At 49.3% G+C, this 20789-nt stretch overlaps 1 protein-coding gene across 7 annotated transcripts in view; it reads right to left on the bottom strand.

Annotated features, from left to right (window-relative positions):
* PHKA2 (phosphorylase kinase regulatory subunit alpha 2) overlaps window positions 1-20789 on the bottom strand; it is a 70966-nt gene that overhangs the window by 3100 nt on the left and 47077 nt on the right. For 3 of the 7 annotated variants that reach the window (XM_058713992.1, XM_058713987.1, XM_058713993.1), the window contains 16 exons: window positions 20232-20341; window positions 18928-19072; window positions 18588-18666; window positions 15499-15662; window positions 14565-14744; window positions 11364-11452; window positions 10340-10473; window positions 9786-9942; window positions 8881-8960; window positions 8583-8661; window positions 8347-8476; window positions 7643-7744; window positions 5330-5448; window positions 4548-4577; window positions 3091-3144; window positions 1116-1286 (listed from right to left, as the gene is read on the bottom strand). In XM_058713992.1, coding sequence (XP_058569975.1) covers window positions 1116-1286; window positions 3091-3144; window positions 4548-4577; window positions 5330-5448; window positions 7643-7744; window positions 8347-8476; window positions 8583-8661; window positions 8881-8960; window positions 9786-9942; window positions 10340-10473; window positions 11364-11452; window positions 14565-14744; window positions 15499-15662; window positions 18588-18666; window positions 18928-19072; window positions 20232-20341 — 1823 coding nt within the window. Of the gene's footprint in view, window positions 1-1115; window positions 1287-2975; window positions 3145-4547; window positions 4578-5329; window positions 5449-7642; window positions 7745-8346; window positions 8477-8582; window positions 8662-8880; window positions 8961-9785; window positions 9943-10339; window positions 10474-11363; window positions 11453-14564; window positions 14745-15498; window positions 15663-18587; window positions 18667-18927; window positions 19073-20231; window positions 20342-20789 lie in introns of those variants that run through there. The other 4 variants (XM_058713994.1, XM_058713989.1, XM_058713990.1 and 1 more) reach the window with 4 other exon arrangements.

Here is a 20789-nt window from a genome sequence, read left to right on the forward strand (position 1 = left end):
AGCGTGTGCTCATTTGGGATTACTTTCCTCTCCTACTGTGAAATGAATGAGCTAACAAAAATAGTTTTAAGAAAAAACTGGTCCTGCCCATGGTTCTTAATTTGCACGGAAGCCTTTAACTGAGGCAGACTGTGTGCAAGGAAGGATGCGCGTTGGGGCTGGTGCGGCAGGGAGACGGAATGTGGGTGCGGACAGCAGAGGGGCACGGCTTCCCCGCTGACCCCCGGCACTCGGGCCCTCCTGCATTCGGGTGTGTGTGGTGCAGTCTGGGGCTCCACCGTACGGCCGTCTCTGACGGCCTCTGCAGACATTTCCATGTCCTCAGACAGCCGGGAAATGCAGCCCTGATGGCCACAGACTGGGCAGCCAGCTAAGGGGAGTGGGTCTGGGGTCCCCCCATCCTCTAGGTGGAGAGGCAAAGGTGGCCCCAGGTACGTTGGGGTTTGGGGTGACTCAAGGCACCCGGGAGCGGACACGGTGCCCCGCAGACAGGGGGTGCTCGATCGTGTCGCTGAACGGTGGGGACACCACACCCACTGGAACACGCAGGAGGCTAGAGCCTGCGGGGGTGGGGGGTGGGGGGGTGGGCATTCCAGGCCCTCTACGTCACAGTGTTTTCAGCCAAAGCCTTCCCTGGTTTTTGTCTATCTTCTGACATTTCTGTGTTCCTAAAATATGTCAAAGGTGGTCCCCTAACACTCGGGCTGCCACCTTATCTAACTTGCTGCAGTTCCAGCCGGCGGTTCTGAACTGGGATGATTTGCTGCGCGTCCCAGGGACACCTGGCAATGTCCAGGGATATCTGCGCTTGTCACAGCTGGGGGTGGGGGTGCCACTGACATCTAGCGGGTAGAGGCTGGGGATGTCACCGAGCATCCTGCATACACGGGACCCTCCCCCCCCCCCCCCAAAAAAAAGAATTGCCCCGCCCCAAATGTCAGAGGTGGAGAGACCCTGCTCTAGGCTGGGACTCCCCAGGCTCGGGGACAGGCTACCTGATCCCTGCAGGTGCTGCCATGCCTCGCGACGCAATTAACGGGGATGGTTCATCCCCCTGGGAGTGTCCGTCCCCCAGCAACAAGGCCAGTGGAACGCAGCACAGCGGCCAAGCTTACCTTCTGAAGGATCTTCCACACCTTCTGGTAGAATCCCACGGGGACCCTGTTGATGGCTCCGTCCAGCCTCCTCCTGCGTAGCCACTGGCCCTGCCGCTCCCCCCAGCCGATGTGATGCCCGCCAGAGTCTGACGATGATGTGCCAGTGGGCGAGGATGGGGTGCTGGATCTCTGCAAGACAGACAACACACGGCCTTCAGAAACCTCGGAGCCAGCAGCCGCAGGGACCGCTGGCCATCAAGAGGGATGACTCTGTGACCTAGTCAAACTACCAGACCACGTGTCCAGAAAGGAACAAAGTTCCTTAATTTGACTTGTGTGTTTCTTGAAGCTGGATGGATTCTTTCCTGTACCAGTTTGGTTATGGGTCTCCTGTGTATTCTTTCTAGCCCTCAAGAGGTAGCACGGCAGCAAAGGACCTTGACCTGACAGGGAGGCTGAGCAGGTAAGAGTGAGGGCTCTGGGGTCAGTCTGTGAATCCCAACTCGCCATACCTACATCAATCCTGAACACTAGCTCCGGGCCTCAGCTTCATCTGCACAATGGGTCACGGTCATACCTGCTTCAGGGAGCTGTGAGCACTCACTGAATACAGATGCAGAAAACCCCGAGAGCACACCTGGCTTGTGGTAAGTGCTCACAGGAGCCAGCTGTTACCACCGAGGCCCTCTGGCACTGCTGCAGGAGGGCCGGGGGGGGGGGGGGGGGGCCCTCTCAGAGTAGGTGAACCTCTTAGAGGTGCCATAGCCCAGGGACATAAATGCCCTAATGCCCACTTCTGCAGTGCCACAGGGAAGCAGTGGTCACCTCCCTGTATTCTAGGTGCCACAGAGAAGGTAACATAATATGGGGGCAGGCGAGAGAGAATGTTCTGGAACGAAAGACGAAAAGTAAAGGCAGGGAATCTGGCCCTTTGGCTCGCTTTCTATTCTGCCTGTTCTCAGCTCGGGGCCGGCTGCTCCCTGGGGCCGGTGGTGGCCTCCAAGTCAGAACACATGCTTTACTGAAGCGGAGGGAGAGGGCGTCCTCCTGTTCCCACCCCCCAAGCCCAAGGCCGGACTCACTCTGGCCTCCGGGAGGGAAGAGCTGGGGCAGGGCCAGCAGGCCCGCCCACGATGCAGATGCAGCTCAGAGAGGCTCCCCGTGGGGGCCTGGACCGGGGCCTGGAAGCGGAGCTGGCTCAGCGTGGGGGCGAGGCCGTGCCGCAAGCCTCCCTGTGGCAGCTCCCGCGGCCTGCTTTCCGCTGGAGGACGGCTTCTAACCCGTCCATCTAAAGGGCGGGAAAGGGATAACCCTCGTCCTTACACATCGTGTTCTGGACTACCTGGCACTTTTATTGCTCAAGGCATATCAAACTTCAAGGTTTAAAAATGAAATCCAAATGGTAAGCGTGCCAGCAGGGCAGGAGGCAGGAGTTTTCCCTATGTGCTCATTTGGACTTCATCGGATCTTATTTTGAAGAGGCTGTTAGGCTGGGTTATTCCATTGGGCTCATTACTGCCACTTAAATACGGCAACAATTAGATACAAATAAAAGTAATAACAGCCGCACTCATCAATGACTCAGCTGGTTTTCTCCTAGTTTCAAGAGGAAGATTAAGACTCACTTCTGCAATTAGAATATTTCCTAGTCCTCCACTTGATCTGGGGCCTCAAGCCAAGCCGGGGCATTAGGAGTACAAGGTGCTAATCACTCAGCAGGTGCAGGCGGTGGCTCACCGTCAGAGCTCCAAAGAAAGGCACAGAACCAATGCCTCAAAGGTCCCAGAAGCTCCTGGGCCAACAAAGCTCAATTCAAGAACTTCGTGGCTTTCTTTCTAGACTCTCTTCAGAACGACAGTCAAATGAAAACACTTAAACCTGTTCAAATCTTTGGGAGTTAGGGACGAGGTAGGTGCACGAGAAGGGCAACAACAGCATTCAGACACCACAACACGAGGAGGCGGTGAGGACAACAGCGGGGTGCGTGGTTTACCGCAGACTTGGAGGAATGTGCACTGCTGGCCACGGCCTGGCTCACAGAAAAGAGCTACAAAACAAAGAGAGTCCACTCAGTCATGGGCAGTGACACGAAAGGACACACACAGAGAGGAGGAACGCACAAGGCATGGAAAGCACCCCGCGCAAAGAAGGTGCACAGGATGCGGGCGCACAAGTCTCACTCACCATCTAGGCCGATGGCGCCAGGCGCCGGCCAGCGCGGAGCTCTGGGCCGTGCAACGGCGAACTTGGGAAAGGCTCAGACTATGAAATGTCACCCATTCTAGTCATATGTGGATGTGCCTCGCCAAGGTAGGGCACATTTTATTTTCCACAGTCATAGCCACAAACTGCTAAGCTTCTATGTGAAGAGTTTGAAAATCTGCAGAGACCAATAAAATACCTACCCATGACCAGCCATTTAGCATCTGGCACCTACTGCCATCCAATAGATATTTGTTACATGAACAAACACGATCAGGCGGATGACCTTTGGCCAAACAGGCATTTCTTCATCTAAAAACCTGTAACGTACCCTGAGCTTGCAGGGGGCAGGGCCTGCGCCCAAACCATGCATCCATGGTGTTCTTGCAAAGGCGAAGAGAAATGTAAAATGCCAAGACACCCATAAAATTTTGGACCGAGACCGTATTTCCTTGATATAAGTGGCCCAAAATAAAACTTGCACTGGCTGAATCTAAGCCTACCAAAGTAGATCATTTTGTCCCCATAATATGTAAGGGTGGTATTAAATGGAGGCAGAAGGAACCGCCCACATTCCCCCACAGTGAGCCACTGCCGGGATATGGTGCCACCGAGTGGCTAGCAAAGGGAGGTGTTCGGAAATGGAGCATAAATTAGCCTGGAAGACGACACACAGAAGCTGCATGTCACTGTATGACTCCTCTACGCTCTCTCAGTCACGCACGTGAAATCGTCAGGAACGCGCTTCCGACTTTCTGGAGGGACGAGGAGGAAGCACGTCCCAGGGGTGATATGAAAGAGTGGGATCCTCACACTGTTTTCCTTGCAGGGTTAAATTCCCCCAGGCAATCTGCAGACAGGGACAACAGTATTCTTTCTATTCATATACTCGATGACCACATTTTACCTTTCCCTATTTACTTCCCTTTTTTTGAACAGAAACTCCTGCCGAGGCAGAGCCCAGAACCATCTCTTTCACAAAGCATCCTATAAAACCCAAGAGCTTGATAAATGGACTTTTTTAAAGGCATGGGGCAAGGCCATTTCCCCTGCTCTCAAGTCCGGCACTCTGCCTGTCCCCAGGGCTGCCCGCCACAGTCCGCAGAGTCACCTCCACTCAAGCCCATTGGACGGGCAAAACCATTCTCCACGCAATCGCTCTCCGTATTCGCAGCCTCGCTTTCCGCATGCAAGCCAGAAAGGACACGAAACACACACGTGAAGGACGGAACAAGACAGAGGTTTCACCTGTTCATCAGCACTAAATCGCCTAGTCATCTGAAAGTAAAAATACATCAAGAAGTAAACACAAGCCACTTTTGAACCAAGGATGCCCTACCTCTTCTATCACCCTCTGGAAAATCCAGGGAAGTGCTGGCCCAACTGCTGGGTGTGACCCATCAGCACCTCGTGGACTCCATCTAGCGAGTCACCACCATTTGAAATGGAGAGGAGAACCTGAGTCCGTTTCTCACTCAGGTCATGGTCAGAAGGAAGCTCTCCTTCCCTCTGTACATCGGTCAAGTCCTAGCACCTGGGAACCCGGCACACTAGGACTAAAAAGCTGCTGCCTTGCAGTCCTGTGGGGTCAGTTCAGAAGGAATTTACTGTGAAATAAAAAGCGAACAAAGAAAAGAGACACCTGTAGATGGTGGCAAATACAGGTATCATGAGCATTCCATCCTCTTTCTACATTCCTCTTGCCATTTGGCGTGAAGGACACATTTGACGGAGAGGTGGTTCAGTTACGTTTTGCGCAACTCCACTTCTGGGATAGCTGCGGCCCACCACCGAGAAGCGTGGTTCTCGGCAACAGAGACAAACGTGGGTAAGGATATTTTCTGGAATGTTCACATAATTTTTCGATATCTGGGTAGAGTGTGTTCAGATTTCAGGACAGAGGGGACCTCACATCCTCTACGAAGAGCAGGCCGCGCCCTGCCTGCCCTGGGTTTCTATCACTTTCTGAGGTGAGTCCAGGTATGAAAACCACTTCTTTCCCGGCACCGCCACTGAGAGTTCCGTCTTACCTGTTTCATCTCGCTCCTCAGCCTGTTGATGCCACTCCTCTCGGTTTTGGTGACTCCCGTGTGTCCCACCTCATGGATGGAGATGGCAGGGCTGGATGTGGAGGAATGGATGGGTCGCACTGGAGGGGAAACGCACACAGGGCTCTTAGATACTATCAGCAGCCCCCGCCCCGGGGGAGGAATGCGTGCGACGTGCGCATTTTTATCCACATCTGCCGGACGTGCTTACAAACTCCATTAGAAGAGAGCCTCGTCTGCCCTGGCCAGTGCTCTGTCTCTAGCACTTGGAACAGCACCGGCCACACAGCGCGGGCTCCGCAGGCGTCCAGCGAATGGGTGAGAGAGTGACCATCGCTTTGAGCGGCACGCAAAAAAACCAGAGCGGCCATCAAACCCTTTAACGAATTGTTTCTAAAAAATAATTGACTCTCCAAAAGCACAGCTTCCTTGTAAAAAATGGAGACCACTCAAATAAGGGACCTTGGGACTGGAGAGGGAAGTCCCAGGAGAACAAGCGGCCCCAGGGCCACAAGTGGAGAAGAACCCACGCGCTCCCGCCATCACCTCACTTCCAACCCGCTCTGGCGGCCTCCGGACTCAGGTCTGTCTGCGTCCTGCCCCTCCCCGCTAACTGGCTCTCTGTGCTTCGGTCCCAGCTATCATTCGAAAAGGCAAGTGTGATCACGTCACTGCACGCCTGGAATCCTTCCAGGCCTAGCTCTGTCTTCCGGATAAAGCCTGCCTGACCTGAGTCCCACCTACCCCTCGCAGCTCCACACTCCTAGCCAGGTACATGGTGCCGGGCATTTGTATGTGCTGCTGCCTCCCATCCCACCTGCTCCCCCTCTGCCAGGCGCACCTTCTCCTTCTGCAAACGCAGCTCAAAGGCCACTTCCTAGAGCAGCTCCCCTGGGTGCCCAGCCTTCCCACCCAGCCCTCAATGAAGCTATGGGAGTAGAGGGCACCGCCTCGGAGACTGGAGACAAATAAGGAGCCAGGGGACACCAACATTTAAAGGACAGCAGGGAGGAAGGGACTCGCAGAAGAATCACAAAGATTAGCTGGAGAGCGAGGAAGGACACCAGGAAAGTGGAAACCAGAAGCGAAAGGGGTCTGAGGAGCTACGGTGGGGCCAGTGTAGGGTGGGCAGTGGCTGGAAAGATCTCTGACATCTCAGAATTAAAAAAAAAAATTCTAAGACTATTTGAGTTTCCTAACTTATAAAAACTGAACAATGACAGAAGACAATAAAATGATGTTATATGTAAGACGGACCTCTTCTGGCCTTGCTTGCAACCAGACATATTTATAGCTTTCTAGTGACACTAGTCTCTTCTCAATTTTGTAAGCATCTACAGCTTTATAATAACAAATTTTCAGTAATTATCTGCATCAAACCATGTATATGATTTTGATGAACAGAACACATAAAATATTTATCTCGCATATTTACGTTTCAAGGACTGTGCATTTGAAAGAACTGGAAATTACTTTTGGAAAAGGATCTCGAGCGCTCCTCCTTCAGGAAAGGAGAAAAGCGACCAAAACACGTCTGATTGCATGATGCCGCCGCCTTTGTTTGCTGGCTGGTGTGCGCTCTGGGGAAAAAATACGAAGTACCCAATGTCCTTCTCATTAAATAAAAAGAATGACAGCCTGCACGGCGTTTCTTTGGCGTGATGAAATAAATCTGCCAATGTGTCTGCAAATCATTTTGCTTTATTAGGAGAGATGATAATTGCTTCAATTATAATTAGGGAGCATTTGAGAACAAAATTCCACCAGGACTTGGGCGATTCTACTTCCTAGCACAGCAAAGAAGGTTCTGGTACAGATCAAAACCCAGTGAACAAGATGGAGTGAAGCTCAGTCTCTCAGCATGAAGGTGCTGAGAGCATGTGGAGGACCCCGCGCCCCTGAAGGGTAACGGGAGTGTGGCCGAGAGTGCTTCTACCCAAGCCAAAGGTGGGGCACGCAGGAGCTGGGAAAAGACAGCCCTTCCACCCCTACACCCTGCTCACCTCATCCCTCCTCACACCCGTGCATAGGGGCCAGCGGAAGGAGGGAGGGCGCAGGCCAGAGCGCAGAGGGGTGCACACCACACCCACGTGCGATGGCAACGCTCTCAGCAAGCCTATGAGGGGTCACAAAGGCCTAGGAGCCCCAATCTTGAGCCCAGGGACCGTCCATCTCCCTAAAGCAGGAAGCCTACCCTCGTCTATGCCGTCCACAGTGGCGGCTGTAGGCAACCCTGGGCACACCAGTCGGCCCCCTGTGCCGCTGTCCCCGGAGGTGAACTGAGCATTCACTTACCGCTTCTTTCAACGCCAAATTCTTTTCCACTCAGAATATGGTGCAGAAGGTTTTTCATGTCAAAAGGGCTGAGGTTCATCAAACTTTCAGAAGCTTCTTCTCCTACAAACAAACATAAGCGTCTCTGACATCGGGCTGGTGGTGCAGAGTCGGGTGGGCCTTGAAGAGGGGGTAACAAAGGATGCTGTAGCAGGCCTCCCTGCTCAGGGTGACCTCACCACTGTTTCAGGGCCGAAACGTGCCACTCCTCGGTGACGCTAAACGCTGCGGTTTCAATTGTGTCTTTACTTAACACTCAGACACATCCTTTTTCACCCTGTGATGGTTCCCAATGTTGGAATGCATCTCGTAGTCGATTTACACTTTTAAATTGATAGGATTTCTCCCAACAGAGGCGTTATGAGATGCGGGATGACATCTCACCACAAGGAGACACAGTAAGGGACTTAGCTGGCCGGAGCAGGGCACAAGATTCTAGTACCTCCTTCTCCCTGACATATGAAATTCAACGAGGTGCGCTGGCTGGCCTGGCGGAAGTTACATCTAAATGAGAGAACCTGGTAAAGCGTGAGCACACACAAAGGCCTGGAAGCCCCGGTTCCAGGATACTTGGGCAGGCTCCCCCTAGGGGCGGGGAGGGAGGTGCAGGAACCCCCCCCCCCCCCCCCCCCCCCCCGCCCCGAGTCCACCCGCGTACATCGTACCTGAGCAGTTCAGGCTCCGTGCCAGCTCCGTGGCCATCACCTGAATGATCAGTCCAATCCGCAGTCTGAGCATCTCCACGAAGAGGCTGGGCTGTGCCCTGACATACATGGCCAGGTAAACCACAATCTCCTGACGCAGACACACGTGGAGACAGTGTTTCAGAGACTGGCTGCTGGAGGAGAGGCCCCTGCGCCTGGAAGGCGGCTGTGGCCCTGCCCCTTCCTGGCTCACTGACCTGTGTGAGGACGGCGATGCTGATGTCCTGCCCGCTGGCTTCGTAGATGAGCTTTGTGAGCTCCTCGGGGGGCAGGGGCCTAGGAAGAAGCATCAGGACGTGAACATCATGAAAGGTGCCCAGGAGCGGTGCCCCCTCGCCCTCCATGGAAGAGCCTTATTTTCCTGCTGGAAGCTCCTGAGTGACAGCGTTTTTAAAAAGACCCTCTTCCCACATGGTGGCTGGCACTGATGCTTTCCCCACAGTCCCCCACAAACCTCAGCCCCCCCCCCCCCCCCCCCCCAGGCTGAAGACTTACGCAGAGATGGTCTTCTCCCGGGGCTCTGGTGGCAGGCCCACTGTGAGCTGCTTCTGGTGCGACAGCAGGTCCGTGCAGGCCTACTCATTTAGAGAAAAGGGTGAGGGCCACGGCGACAGCAGGAGGGGAGGGGGAGAGCGGGGGTGGGGTGGGGTGGAGATTAGCAAGGCCAGCAGGGAAGGGTCACTCCCAACAGAATCAGAAATTTACCTTTACAAACTTTATGACCCATGGTGTCCTTTATTTGAAAATTCATATACAGACCCTGTACTGAACAACCTAGGCAGGGCTGGGTCCCTGTGATCTTTGTGGCCTGGGCCGGGCTCTGCAGGGCCCATTGGGGTATTTAATGCCCATCCACTGTAGCAAACACATTGGATCCCCGGATATCCTACAAGGGAGATGAGCTGTCACGAGTCCTAAGATACCAACTACCAACGTTAAGGGTTAATGACCATATTACAGTCTTAGCTTGCCAGTTTCTCCATTATTCACATATAACAAATACCATCATCTTACCATAACACCGAACTCTAACGTCTTAGAAAGCAGTTCTGGATTTTGCAGGGCCTCGGGGCTAAAACGGTAATGATGATTATACTGCAGATGTGCAGAAATAAGAACGCTCTGTGTAAGGGCGCCAGGCCACAGAGCTTTTTCATTTGATTTCTTGGTAAACCTCTTTCTGCAGCTACAAAGGAACAAAACTAATCAACTTGAATCTCATTTCCTCTGCTTGTCTTCCAAGAGCAGTGGGAAGTCAGGAGAGGAGGGCCTGTGCCATCCACGTATGAGATAACTGGTTTCCTTTACAAACAAGAGGTGCTTGCCTCCAGCTTTCCTAACACAAAGAGGGCATGGGGCTACAAAGAACAAACGGGCTGCCCCAGTGCACTTGCTCTGACCTCTGCCAGGACCTCCACTTTCTTCCTGAGCAGGCCAGAGATGTAGCGAATCAAACCCCACTCCTGGTTCAAGCCAGCTTTCCCATAGAGCTCACTGAGGAGGTTGTGAACCGTGACCCCGTGCTGTCCGGAGAGATTTGTGTCCCAGCTGGGGCCCCTGTCAAGAGAGAGAAAATCCCAGAAGTATGACCTGGAATGCTTAAAGGCTGGATTCACTTGGCAGGGAGGAAAATGAATCACTGTACATTCTGCCAAGCTTTGGGGGCCTCCCCGTGCCTCTGAGTCTCACCAAGAGGGTTCCATCCTACCAAAGCATCCCTTCTATTTGAAACAGAAGCCTAACATAAACAGGGAGATCCTGGCCTCACTCAAGCCTTCTAGTCCTGAGAGGCCAGAGCTGGTGGGTAGAGAGGGAGACAGAAGTCGGCTCATGGTGATCCTGGGTTATGTGGGTGAATATAATCATGACCTGCTTTGCTGGAAGACCAAGAAAACGACAACAAAGAGTCCAGGAGCATGGAGAAGGCTCGAGCTGGTGAAGACCATAAACTTACTTTATTACATACAGAATGTACAGAATGTCTGCTTGGTCCTGTAGGTTTGAACAATCTTTCAGCTGCTCAACCAGCTTGTCACAGTCCACATCACCATGGTCATCTCTGGGCCACTGGAAGTCGTCTTCGGGGGCCTGGCCATACAAAAGCCAAACAGCGAGGGAGGGGCTGAGCATGCGAACTTTCAGAAGACCAGGAAGTGACACACCAACCGGGTCTTGAAACTGTCACTGCTGTGCTCCAGGTTTCAGTGACTCTTCCGTAGCTTTTTATTTATATGTTTTACTATTTCTGATCAGCGAATCATTGGGTTAGTCAATGTCTGAAGAGCCCAGACGGAACAGATGAAGATATGTGTATTTATGCAACGTTCAAAAACGGGTTAAAACGAAGCCCTGGTGTTTGAACTCAGGCCGGCAGTTACCAGCAGAGTGGAGGGAGGAAGCAATTGGGAGGGCACAGGGGGCAGCTGTTTCCACCGGTCCCCCGGTTCTAGCCTTTACGCCTTTCTCTGTATGCTGTACTGCAATAAAGATCTTTTTGAAAGCAAAACACAAAAAATACGTAAGTTTTAGACAACCTCCAATTGAAGTCAGGTTAAAATATTCTTCAGTAGACACTGAATCTTTCTATTCACGTAGGATAAAATCATAGACAAACCCCTAGATAAAACGAATTATAGGAATCAGTGGGAACACCCTGACATTTTATTCTCCTCAGGGATCTTTTTACTTACTTCCTCTAGTGAGACAGATTCTGGGCAGAAAGGCAGTAGCCTTTTCCTACATGCAAAGTATCCAGGTTTGCATCAAATGCATTGTGGATACTAACAAGAGGCAGATCGCAGACAACCAAGTGAGCGGGTTCCCACTGAGACCCAGAACTTTTAATCCCAAAGGTCCCGGACATCAAAAAATGTTCACTTTTGAGTTCAACCCCGTAAAAGAGTTCTTGGGAGTAACACCAACATCGAAAAACATTACACTAAAACAAAACAAGACCAAAGGGATTCTAAATACTTTACCTTGTTTAGGAGTGGCTGAGGAGAATCAACAAGATTTAGTGATTTACGGTGGGCACTTAGAACTTTAGTTGGCAAAGTCATGGGAACAACTGGAAGACAAAAGAATAAAGAAAGCCCTTCTGAGGAGGAGGAAGGATAAGATACTTCTTTCGAGCGTTACGGCGACTACTCCTTACCCAATACGAACCGACTAAAGGAACGATTACTTATTTAAATTAATTTCAGCCAAGAATTTACCAGGTAGCCACATCATGTGCTAGACCTGGGAACGAGAGGTGAGCAGGACATCGATCTCGCCTCTCCCTCCTGGAACTGAGGGAAGTGACACAGCATCTGAGGACCGGAAGGGGCCTTGGAACTGATGGAGGCCGACCTTTGTCCTTCGGATGAGGAAGATGGGAACGACAGAAGGAAGAGCATGTGTTCGGGGTCACTGGCCTTCTCCTCATTAAGGTGTCGGCTTCCAGAAGTCCAGTGTATATTTCACTTTGCCACCGCCAGGTGTTACCACTGCTGGTGTTTAACCGCCTTTGGATGCTATCATTACCAGTTATTTCTTCACCAAACCATCTGCGTCTTCCAGGCTAGGTCATATCATCTTGGGAACAGAGGAAGTTTTCAACAGAGAGAGGGGGCATATTTATAAGGCAACTTATAGACCTCCGGTTTACACTAGTAAATTAAACACACATTTTACTTCCTCTCAACCGACCACTAACACTGTAGAAAATGATTTTTTTTTTTTTTGTTTTAAAGACAAATCCTCAAGAATAGGGCAAAGCAGGGGCGACAAGAGAGTAGTAACGGCATTTTGGAAGCAGGGAAGCTGATGGATGAAAGATAACCGGCTTAGCAGACAGAAAGCAAAGGACAACCAGAGCCCAAGCCTGCAGTGGGAAAAACCAACAGTCAGACTGGTATCAGAGAATCCTCAGAAGTCTCTCCTGCTGCACTACAGACCTCTGAAACTGGGCTCCAGAAAGGGTGTCCAAACATAAGGAAGACTGCGGAGAAGCGGTGTAAGAAGCAGGGAGCTCCTTAGATCCCTTCCTCAAATCCAGACGGCTGGGCAACTGCCGTGCTCACCCCGACAGAAGACTAGAGGGTCTCTGTGAAGAGGGTAAAAGCCGCAGGCGGGGTATGTGGCACACCTAAAGGACGTGCACAGTCCTGAGGTGGAAAAAGTGACTATATAGCTCCAAGCAACCAGACCCTTACGTGTCAAAAAGGAGACTGAAAACGAGATGGTAGGGTGTCTCTGGGAGATCTACCCGGCCCGCACCCGTTAATCCCACAGGCTCCACCTACACGCTTAGAGACTGTCAAGCACGAGCAGGTAACCAAGAAACACCCAACCCTGGAGGAAAGACTCTAGTGTGGAAGACAGAAGCCAAAACAGGAAAAATTGACTTGGGGGACCTGAAAAACGTTTAGGGAGAAGAAAACGTGAAAGCAAAACCAAAAAGCCCTGCTGTTAATATTCTTGGAGTAATAAGAAATTAAATTGCATGCACGAAACAAGAATGGGTACAGATCAGAGAACAGAGATTTAAAACCTGGCAGCAAAAGTGAAAAAACTCAATCGAGGGGGTGGAACATAAAGTTGAAGCAACTGCCCTCAGAAGAGAGCGCAAGCCAGAGAACCGGAAGACAGAAGAGAAACGCTAAAGACTTCTCTGAGAGGGCAACAGTGGATTCACAGGTGCTAGAGAGAACAGAGAAAATGTAAGGAAGGAAGCGAGTCAAGACATTTTTCAGACAAACTTTACAGGACTGAAAAAAAAAAAAAAATTCCCAGGGTTGAAAGGGCCCACTGAGCCTCCAACACGGGGGATGAAAATATACCCAGATCGAGGCACATCCCTGAAATTTCACAACCTGGGAACAGAGAAGATCCTAAAAAAAATTTCCAAGAGAAAAACAATTCATATTTGAAGGATCAAACACCAGAACAGGATTAGATTTCTCAAAAGCAAGCCTGAAAGCAAAAAGACAGTGAAGCGATGATTTCAAAATTCTGATGAAAAGTGGATTTTCAACCTAGAATTCTATAACCAAACTCTCAAATGGATATACAGAATATCTGTAGGTATTTTCAGACTTGCAAAGCCTCGACAGTTCTCTCAACCGAGCACCGTTTCTCGGGAAACTACTAGATATCTTCCACCAGAGTAAGAGAGTAAGCTAAGAAAAAGGAAAAGTAGAGATACAGAAAGCAGGAGAGCCAACCCAGGAGACAAGGAAGTCTCAAGGGACTCTCCGGGATGCTGGCGAAGGAAGATCCCAGCATAAAATCGACATCCCGGACATGGAGGGCACCCAGGCAAACGGGGCGGGGAGCTTCCGAAACCAGCAGGCTGAGGGCTGCCACCACCGTGCCTGCCCCCTGTACTGTTTTAAAACTTGGCGAAACTATTCTAGAATGTGTTCCACCAAAGGAAGAAATCAAGAAGAACATGCCAAACTCAGGAAACAGGGAGGCCAACTGAAGCGATAAGCAAAGGAGATTCCAAAGATTATAGTAAAGAGAAGTCCTAGGATGCCAGGTGTGCAAAAGGCCTAGAGCACAACCAAGCAGACGGAGGAGACTTGTGGGCTCTACGAAAAGTAGTCCAACTGAGAGACTCATGGCTATGACTGGCCTTGTGAAAATTTGTATTGTGGGCCACTGGGGGCAAAGCAAATGAAAGAGAGCAACTTTGAATAAAGTTAATAGTATTCGTGACTTCTAAAGTTAGTGGTATGAACTTTAGAAAAAATAAAAACTAATACGGTCACAATATACTATACAGCTCAGTTGAGAATACTTGCATACATGCAATAATATGAAGAGCGAATACCGATTAAACTTGAATACAACTGCCATCACTAGGTTATGGGAAGCGAAGCATAAGAGTGGTGATTTAAGACAGCTACATCCTCATCCACAGAAGAGGAAGCCAACACATACTGAATAAAAGTCGACACGTCAAAAGATTGCACGATACACACATTGTTTTAGAAAAAGAGACATGTAAATGCCAGAAGAAACAGCTACCAGTGGAAAGTGGTCGCCTCTAAGCAGAAGGACTGGGTCAACGAGGAGGAGGCAGGAAATCTCTGCATTTTGTGGTTTTTTAGAATTCTCTGACTTCTAAATTATGCTCACGTATTACTTTGAGAAGTTATTTCAACAGGCAGAAAAGAGTTTTAATAACGCACATGGAATTTCCAAACCCTTTGCTTTTGCCATCACGGAAAGTATATCCCGAGTGGAGTGGATGGCACTGAAAACATGGCTGTCTTCTGTCTTCTTAGAAAGAGGGGGCAGATAGCACTTGGAGGAGGTGCTTTGGAGGAGGTGGTTGATATACTGGTCAAGTTCATCCTCGCTTTCTGTAACTGGACAGGCAAGAGAAAGAGCCAGTGAAAAGAAGCTGCAGAAATATTCTAAATGTGTAACAGTGATATAACATGCAGCGCTGAGTAGATTTAGTGGGAGACAACATTCGGCTATAGATACTTGCACCCCCACTCCCAGAGGGTAACGAAATTTACAAGGATAAATTATGTATGTGTTGATAAAGTTATCGTCTGGAAACACCTCATCCTAGGAGAAGAAAATGCAGGTCAAGACAGATACACATCATACCAAGATGAACTGAATATGTAACAAAACCGGAGGGCCAGCGGCTAAACATCTGAACTTTTTGTTTTGCTGTGAGTGAGCTAAGCATTAGGGAGTGCCCAGCCCCCACAACCACAGGCCATTTCAACCCCAAACCTTGTTTAATTTGAAAAATGTTACGTACATAGGATTTCATCACTCAAACCTGACCAAACCTACAAACCTAGATCACTCTACCATTCCTCTGAAAATTCAAGCAGGGGGTTTCTGTCTTTAGAACGTATTTTGTGAAAAATCCTCATTCCTGAGACTCTTTGTCCCTCTAGGTTAAAAAAAAAAGCCCCACTTCTGCAGGTTAGGTTTTTAAACCCGCATTTTACTCATTTTAATACACGCGAGTTTCTAAAGCCTCTTTTTAGTTATGTTAACGACCAATCATTTTCTGTGCTTGAGTCTCAGGGCAATTTTCTCACAATGCCACCGTTTAAATATTCAACGAACCACCTGCAAAGGCATTTCAAGCCATACCTTGATTATAGGTATCTTCCAAATATCCTCCCAAGTCGGAGTCAGGACTGAAGCTCCCTTCGCTGTCATCATTAAACAACTTCTCATCACAGTCTGGATCCAGGAAGGTCAGATATGTGTAGAAAGACGTGGTAAGAAATTCCGAAAGGCTCCCTAATTTCACTCTGCCAGCCAAGGAGAGACTATGTTAGACATACAGGTGTATGTGGACAGACTTCCACTATGAATCACGGAGAAACGTTTCAACAACCAGATGGTGCTTCTGCCAGAATCGATAAATACATCACTCTGCAGACTGCCCCACATAAGTAGTCAGCCAAGAAATTAAAACGAAAATTCAATACCAAGTATAAAGTGGGAGCACGTAGCATATTAAAAGCCAGAATGAATCATGCTGATTTCTTACTCCCAAACCCAACACAAACAGAAGTCTATCTTACTGAACCGACCAAAGTTTTACAAAACAGACTGAGCAAACCACTTTTAACCAGAACCAAACAAGCCTTGGGGGTTTTTTCTGCCCTAAAACAACTGGACCAGAAGAAAACCTACCATGCAATATGCTCACGCAGGCACAGGTATGTGATAGGAGAGGCAGTCTCAGAGGCAAAGTTCTTTCTAGAAGGAATGCCATGGGGGACCATCCCCAGACCAGAGCAGATGCCCAGTGTGGCCTTACTACAGTTTCAGGCTGGGAAAAGTTCCACTGAAAACTGGAAGCTGGGTCTGGCAGTGTGGGGTCCCGGGTCAGGGAGCACAAGGGAGGGGCCACCCCCTGCAGAAAGCCACCACTGTGTGCTTCTTAAAATGTTAGCTCCAGAGGCAGAAGACAATAGGATCCTGGGAGCTACCAGCATCAGATTGGGACATCAGATCAGCATCAGATTAGCAGCTGGAAGGACCGAGAGAAACATTTAGGGAACACACGGAAGGAAGTACGCGAAGCAAGTGAGTTCAGGGGTGCTGGAGCTTCAATGGGCAAACGGACGACAGCCAGAAACATGGCCTGAGGAAAGGAAAGTCTTTCCTTTAATAAAGTAACATCTTTTTCCCACCAGGGTCTTGGGGCCAGTTCTAATGATTCCTTTGCCTTGAGACTGAGGCCAGGAGGAGGTGAGGGGGAGAGTGGAAAGTTTCTCTCGTTGGAAGTTGAAAGGAGTCAGGTCAAAGGTAGAATGGCAGGAATTTAAAAAGGCTTCTGATAACCAGCTACCCCAGGAGGGTCTAGAGGGAAACTCTGGCATCTAGGGTTTTTAAAGACCCTCGAACCTAAAGGAAAAGCCAAAATGAGACTCAGTGTTAATTATTTCCTTTAGGAAAGGTAGCCTGTTGGAGCCTAGGCACTCCCGTTTCTTTCCACAGTCCTCCGAATCGTTTGCCATGCTCTATAAACAGGAGGCCCTCCAGATTCGTGGGAGCCCTCATCCAGCTCAGCATGGAGGCTGAGGCCTGGTTTCTGGGTTCATACAGAGATTCTGCACCTATTCATCTCGAGCCCCTCGCCCTCTGAGCCTATAGGTCCTGGTCTGTCAAACAGGAATACAGCCCACGACGCAAAGTGAAGACTAAGTCAGACAGTGCATCCAAAGCAACAAAGAAGGCACCGCAAGTGAGCAATTAACTGGAGACAGTATCCTTTTTGACAATGATTAGATTTCAATTGAAGAGTTTATTTTGCAAAAGTTAATTAGGAACGTATGGTATTTTCTCTTGGCTATAACGCCGTGCACCAGGCGGTAACTTCTCCAAACCGGAGGCGGAACGTTCCAAAGTGCATGCCTACTGCAGTTATGGCGCTCGTGCTGCAAAATGCTGGGGACGGTCTCACTGACACTCCAGGAGAAGATCGGAGTGGGGACATTCAAGTATACGGCAAAGCCGCAGCATGCTCTGTGAGCAGAGGTGTGAACCCCAGCACTTCGAAACACAGGGACTCAACTACGGGCGTGAGGCTAAGTGAAATATGCCAGTTACAGAAAAACACACTGGACGAGTCCACTTAGATGAGATATCTAGAGACACAAAATAGAAGGGTGGGTGTCAGGGAGAAATGGGGAGGTGGTGTTTAACGGGTAGAGAGTTTGAGTTTTGCAAGATGAAGAGAGTCCTAGAGATTGGTTGCACGACAATGTGAACACAATGTTACTGAACCATATACTTTAAAATGGCTAAGATGGTAAATTATAGGTTACGTGCATTTTACCACAGTTTTAAAAACCACTGCAGTGGCAGCAGAGTCCCAAGTGTGGGGAGACGGGAGAAGGGCCGACTTCAAGGCCCAAACACTTGGCGACTGACATTCTATCAGGGAACCAACAGAAGACTCCAGAGCCCAGGAAGGGTCACACCTCACTCAGGGCTAGCTGTACAGTGAGGTTCTTCTGGAACCCTTCTGGCATATTCCAAAGGATTTGGAGATTAGGGCATAGAAGCTATAGAGAAAACTTCTGCCTTGTACAAGAGGGTACAAAAATGGAACGGGTTTTCCCAGGAGGTGAGGCCCCTCTATCCCTCAAGGTGCTTAACCATCCTACCTGGGAGCATCTGTGGTACTGTGGGCCCGTCAACTGGAATAGGTATCACTCCACTGAGGATGAGAGGACAATGGTCTAGGCAGGCCCATTCAAGGGCTCTGCTCTGAGGGCCCCTCAGGGAATCTGTAAAGTTCTATGAATTAGTCTTAAGGTCATAACACACTCAAGTCAATTCAAGGAGTATTCACTGAGCACCTGTTAGATCCCAGGCACTGGGTGTTTTCCTCCGGGCCCTTTACTAGAGACAGACACAGCATTCCATACATGCGTTCCGAGAACGCCACTTTCGAGAGACCGGACGTTTCACCTCCCTATGCCTCAAGCCACCTGGCACCGGTAAAAGCATCACAAACACCCTCAAAAGCAGCTTTAGCGAGGATCCCAGTTTCACGTGGGTGAACGGGTAAGTTTCAACTTCTTTTTTACTCTAAACTCCATGCTTCTATGTTCAGTGATTCATATGAAAAGCGGAGAAGGGCAGCAGGAGACTTTTTAAGAAAGGTCACGGATACCTAAAAAAAGAAATAAAAAATAAGTTTAAAAATCACAAATTACCTGGCTCCTCCAAAATATCCATCCTCTAGTTTTCTAATTGTAGAAAGAACTGCAGAATGAATGTCTGAACCATCATTTGCTAAGGGGAAAAAAAAAAAAACAACAAATTAGTTTATTTAATCTGGGAATACTTTCTGGTTTTCCGGGCATGCGCTGAAATGTTTTCATCAACACTATCTAATTAAAATACTTATGGCATAGAAGATTCCTGACCTCAGAAAGCAAACTGCTGAGAACCCCCTTCAGTACTTAGCTTTGTCTGTGGGACTCATTTCAAACATTTTGAAAAGGGCCCAAACCAACAGGGGGGACACGAATCAGATCAAGTTCATGGAGTTACTGAGCATGGTGTGGGTGATGGGGAAGGTGAGCGTGGGTCTGCCCGTCATCCGCCAGCAGGTGCACAGGTAGGCCAGTTCGATCCTCAGCATCTCCACAATCATCTCATTGTCCAGGGCCAGGTAGAAATGATGCTGGTCGGTAAACTGCAAGTCAGATCAGGCCAAGTAAAAAGCTGTCCTTCATTCCCTCGACACAACCTCAGCTGTCATTCATGGCAGCACTAATCCTTGCATTTTGTTTCCAGAGAAGGAGCTCAATCCTGGCTGTAATCCTCCCCCATCACAGGGCTCTCCCTGCAATCAGACAAAAATTGATCTGTCGCCTGCCCGGGAGCCATAGCTACATTAGCCTGGAAGGGAAAGGTGCGTGGCTAGATCCATTTATAGCTCCGTGGATGAGGATTTAAGCACGCAGCCCAACACCACGGTCTCTGAAAGGAAATCAATAACTCCTTAATTCCTACGCATTCTAAGGCTGCTGGGCTCGGAGAGGATTTCCAAGTCAGGGAAGTGAGGGCACTGAGAGCCGGTGAGATGTGGAGACTGTGTTTACCCGATAGAGGGCCTGGTAAATGTGAACTAAAGGCACTACGGCCTGGTGTCGCTGAAAATCAAACTGTTCTAGCCTCTGGACCAGTCCACGCTCAGCTCTGGTCTGAAATTTGTTACAAAGGGAAATAACTCACAAGACTGAAGTGAACAACATGGGCTAGGGTGAAAAAGGACAACTTGGGGCTACTGACCCGTGACCCCACGGATGACAGTGTGACCAGGTGGTGGGGTGGTGTGCCCACGGTGACAAAGTGAGCCCACAGCTGATTTTTCTAGCTGGGCAAATGGATGAAAAACATTTGGTTTGGGTTCTGCCGGACTACCTTCCTTTGTAAACAAAGACTCTGAGAAAAAGGCTCTATAATCAGTATATTTAGGATCTCATCAGGTGGGTTGGGGCCTGAAAATCAGACCGGCTGTGTGTTGCACAGAGGGTCTGATGACAACCTAAACAAGGGTTAGGGACTACAGCAATCACAGGCACGAGGGCTGCAAGTCAAGTGACACGGCGCTAGTGAATTTGGAAAGTGGAGTGAATGTCACTACTACTCATGACCGAAAGTGACGGCACCCTCAGTCACTGAGCACCTACTGGGAATAAAGAATCGTACTAGGTACTGGGTGTCACAGTATGAATTTCTATTTGAACATACGCATGCACCTTCTGCCTCATTCTGAGTAGCTCACCAGGAAGAAAAGGGAACCTAGTCAAAGGATGAGTGCTGCTTTGCTGCCGGTCTGCTCTCCTCACCTGGGGTGTAAAAGTAAAGATCTGGTTCCTAATCACATATAGCTTAGATGTTCCAAGGACGCCAATGTGCCGATATGGCCTCCCACTCAATTTCATATTCTTATTCCGTCCTATTTGAAAAATAAAAGAGAAATGAGAGTTAGGACCAATATGGCAACATCTAATCCAAGCGACTTTGGCTAAGACTGGGCTTATTTTCATGCTAACCCACTTTGGGGTTTGGTGTTTCTAATACCATCCAACCCTTCTTTAAAATGGGGCAAGGATGAATTATAAACAAATCCTGCCACCTTCTTCTCATGCATGTATACAAACGGCACCTGATTCAACACCTATATGGAGTTAAACTATTGACGGAACTTTATGAAATGTTTATTTCTAATTTATTTAGTATTGAGCCATAATACTAAACAAAGTTAGATTTTAGATAAAGAGAACCCCCCTCCCATTTTAATGGGTGAATGAGCATTTTCTAAGGATACAGATAAAAATCAGAAACCTATTAAGACACAAGACTGATCCAATTGCAAATTTTCAGAGGTGGTGCCCTATTTTACA

The sequence above is a fragment of the Neofelis nebulosa genome, chromosome X (genome assembly GCF_028018385.1).
Source record: "Neofelis nebulosa isolate mNeoNeb1 chromosome X, mNeoNeb1.pri, whole genome shotgun sequence".
Classification (NCBI taxonomy): Eukaryota; Metazoa; Chordata; class Mammalia; order Carnivora; family Felidae; genus Neofelis; species Neofelis nebulosa.